Source organism: Schistosoma mansoni, chromosome 1 (assembly GCF_000237925.1).
Source record: "Schistosoma mansoni strain Puerto Rico chromosome 1, complete genome".
In the NCBI taxonomy this organism is placed as follows: domain Eukaryota; kingdom Metazoa; phylum Platyhelminthes; class Trematoda; order Strigeidida; family Schistosomatidae; genus Schistosoma; species Schistosoma mansoni.
Window position 1 is genome coordinate 9403776 of NC_031495.1, and position 3990 is coordinate 9407765.

Here is a 3990-nt window from a genome sequence, read left to right on the forward strand (position 1 = left end):
ATCTCAGAGTTGATGTTCGCTCTGGGACTCGAACCTAGTACCGTTCATTTCAATCGCCATCGCGTTATCCACCCGATTGCACAAGCAAGTGGCTATAAGGACTCAGTAGCTGAGTGGATAACGCGATGGCGTTTGAAGCAAACGGTACTGAGTTGGAGTCCCAGAGTGAACATCAACTCTGAGATGAAGGTACATCTAGCTGACGAGTTCCAGATAGGATGAAACGCGCATCCTGGATTCCACTGCTAGCCACTATCTATCATCGCTTATAAAGCTTGTGACTTAAGGTAATATCGAGACAGTTCACACAGTATGCACATATGCCAACAAGAGACTGATCAATTGCAGTCCTAAATAACAATGAGAAGATACAAGTAGACAACACCAAGTGAATTTTAAAAAATCACGTTTGTTTTCACTTTCGATTCATGTGTTGAACAGGTACATATACATTAGTAATAAAGTTGAAAGCTATTAGGGTATGAAATTTATGAGAATTTTGTATGATGACAGGAAAAAACAACATGTTTATTTGAATAAAACTTTTTTTTGTCTAATAGGTTTTAAGACCTAGTAATATATAAACAGAAATAAAAAAGACTTTTGAAACTACTTGTTAAGATATCAGTAGTTATATTTATTTGTTGATTGAACATAGTTTGTCAGTTTTTTTATTTTCAGAAGGGGTTTTGTGGAGATTTCAGTATTTGTCATGGTTGAAATCATGAGTCAATTGAAGCTAGACCACCATGGAAAACGTGGAAGCACTGGACGTCCGTTTCGTCCTATTATGGGACTCCTTTCTTCTCTATCTGTATAGAACAACCTGCATGAAAGAACTGAAATAAAGTTTTTTTAACAGTAATTTACCTATGAGTTGTGTAAACTTAATATCAGTTAGTATTTGGTCAGTCGATAAATCGTAGTAGATAATATCAGCAAAAAATCTAGAACCTTTCCATCCAAGTGAACGTTGAAGTTAGTTATTTTTAACTAAACATAGCTGTGTTTACAAACCATAGAATACTAGGAAACTGCCACTGCATATTAAATTTCTTACATTGAGACCTGGATATCCGAATTTGAGTTTCAATTTCTGATACGAATTGCCTTGTATACTGTTTTATACTCTGAGTTCTTTCTCTGTAGTCTATCGAATTAATTAGTCTTCCGATAAATAATTATTCATCTGAATGAAATAAATAATTTATATTTATACAAGTAAAATAATTTTGTGTTCTGAGGTCTGATTCAGTCACTAAGCACGTTCCTTACACTTGGTTAATTCGTTATGTGAAGTTAGAAGATTAGGACTGTGTTTGAAGATTTTTGGATAAAAGCAAAATATTTATGCTCAAAACTTATGCATATACGTACGTTCCTGATTCAGACAGAAACGTTTTAGCTATGACCTTGTATCGCTATGTAATCCACCTACATACTATATCCCACCTATGCTTATCTCACTTATATAGAGCAGGAGCTATCAATGAAAAAATAAATATTTTACAAAAAGTATTGTCAGTAGATAAAAATAATCAATAGATGTGCGTTTTTAAGCTAACGACATAATTGAACCTGGTAGCGAATCAGAAGATAGACGTTTCGTTCGTATGATCTCTAAAAATTGAAAGAATCTATACTCTCTGAATGTAAAATGACTTAAGTTTTAGGGTATTTCATCTATAAAAATGTCTCCCTCTTGTTCTTGGCATTTTTTAAAGGATCATTGGATATTAAGTGTTGAATACACTGAATTTAATTTTTGTTCGTTTAGTTACACTTTAATTAAGAATAATTTGTTATATGCTGGAAGATAGTGGAGTAAATGGATATTACTGAATTGAAAATTTTAAACAATTTGTACTTGGTATTTCAGTTGTAATTTGATCAATTCAGTTTTGTATTAAACTATGGGTCAATAATAGAAAGTGTAGTGAAACTAAAGACTTTTTATTATATTTTCAAGAAATTTGTCAGCATATTTTCTTGTTTGTCTATGTGGTTTATACATTTCCTTTTGATGATTCATGGATAGACATTATTTGGATTATTGATAGGAGGAATTTAAAAAAATTATTGAATTTATAAGTCAATGACAGAAAACCAGAAAATGGGCGACAGTTATTTTATTGAAGTATGAGATTATTCAGTGCCACACATTCATGAATTCATTAAGGTTTCAACCAAAGACATTCAAACCACACAGTGAATACCTAGTCTTCGGACCAGTGAGTTGGTTTACACTTTCAGTTTCATTCAATCCACAATAATTCACTATCATTGGTTATTTGAATTATTGATATTAATCCACACCTAACTTTAATACTCACTATTGAAGATTTCTGCTGCTTAGTGACTCATGATTATCAATACTTGCTTAACTAAAGTCAGTCAGTGATGTAAGTTTATTAACTATATTATAATAACACTATTATTGTTATTACATATGAAATCTTATGAACTGTGATATTATGTGTTAAATTTTCTTGAGTTTCGTTAAATTAAAAAAAGTCAACTCTAAAATATATATATTTATAACTGAAATAAATGGATTATTTCTATTGGTTGATTATTACTAACCAATAAAAATGATAGTTACATTAATAAATATCAACCAATCAAAAATCAGCAATATACATTAATCACACGTTCAAGGTGATACCATCTATCCATGTATTTCTTATTTATCTAAATCTTGTGAAGTATTATTATTTGTTCTTCTTATATAATTTCCCTATCATTTGAGAAAAAAAAACATACACTATATAAGTAGTAAGACACTTTTAGAAGACAAAAATATATTAAGATAAATTTTCTGATCCCAAAAAAAACAAAAACGAAAAACAAAGTGAGGAACAAAACTATTGGAAACTATTTCATTGTTACTATCCATTAAGAATTAATAATGCATAAATATTATCATTATAATTTATGCACATCTAAAAAACATTTATTCATCTTAACTACTTATGTAATATGTACTATATTGTGCATAAATAGTGAATCACTTGATGATTCCTCATTATTAATTGACTTTCCATGTGGTCCACATCCAATTGATATGTTTTTATCAAAATTATTTGATTATTTAGAAAAACAAGAAACACCGATTATGGATACAAGTGAAACAGATGAAAAATTACATATTAAAATGATATATGGCAAATTATTATATGCATTTACACCAATGCCTAGAAGTAGTTATTATGTATACAATGAAATTATGCGATCAATTAATGGTTGGAATGAATGTATGAGTAAACAACCAAGATTGAAGAAATGGTTAAAACGTAGAAATTTCTTACAAAATGTCAATACTATTGTACGTCCAAATTTGAATACAGATAAGTCAACCTATAAACATTAAATTGTCCTTTGAAAAAAAACAACGCATACAATAGCCTATAACATTCTGTTTAGTAGCCGTAATTTAGTTTTCGTTGGTGTTGTTATCAGTTATTATGAATATCTCAAAAACAAATGAATTAGGTCATTCAATATGACGTTTGTCAATAAACAAGAAAAAGTAATACATTGATAAGTCCTTACACTGATTGATTGTTCGTTTGTGTGTGTGTGTGTACTTCTTATCTTAATTTAAATGTTCTTCTGTACTCTTTTACTCATGATACACTTTCCTATATGGTCTACAATTCTACAAGTTTTATACAAGGGAACGTTTTAATTAGTGATTGTTAAACTCGTCATCATATTTACCGAGAATGTTATTGTTTTGTTCTCTTTATCAATGCATTTTATTTCTGTTTTCTCTTTCACTGTTGTTAATGTACTATTGTTTACGTTGACAATATAAACAATAATTCATGAATGTTATTTTTTACATCGTCTAACTTGTTGCTATTACTATGCTCACGAAAAATGGTTGAGATATTGTACTACTACTACTACTACTCCTACTATTACTACTACACATACAAAGTGGATAACATTTTACTAAATGAAATCTATTCTATAAGTAAGTGTTAA

The 3990-nt window shown here is 29.6% G+C and overlaps 1 protein-coding gene across 1 annotated transcript; it reads left to right on the top strand.

Moving 5' to 3' along the window:
- Positions 1-2908: 2908 nt before the first annotated feature.
- Smp_200440 (uncharacterized protein) lies at positions 2909-3370 on the top strand (the record flags this gene model as incomplete). The annotated part of the gene is made up of 1 exon (XM_018793178.1): positions 2909-3370. The coding sequence occupies one exon, from the start codon at positions 2909-2911 to the stop codon at positions 3368-3370; it is 462 nt and encodes a 153-aa protein (XP_018647716.1).
- Between the last annotated feature and the right edge of the window lie 620 nt (positions 3371-3990).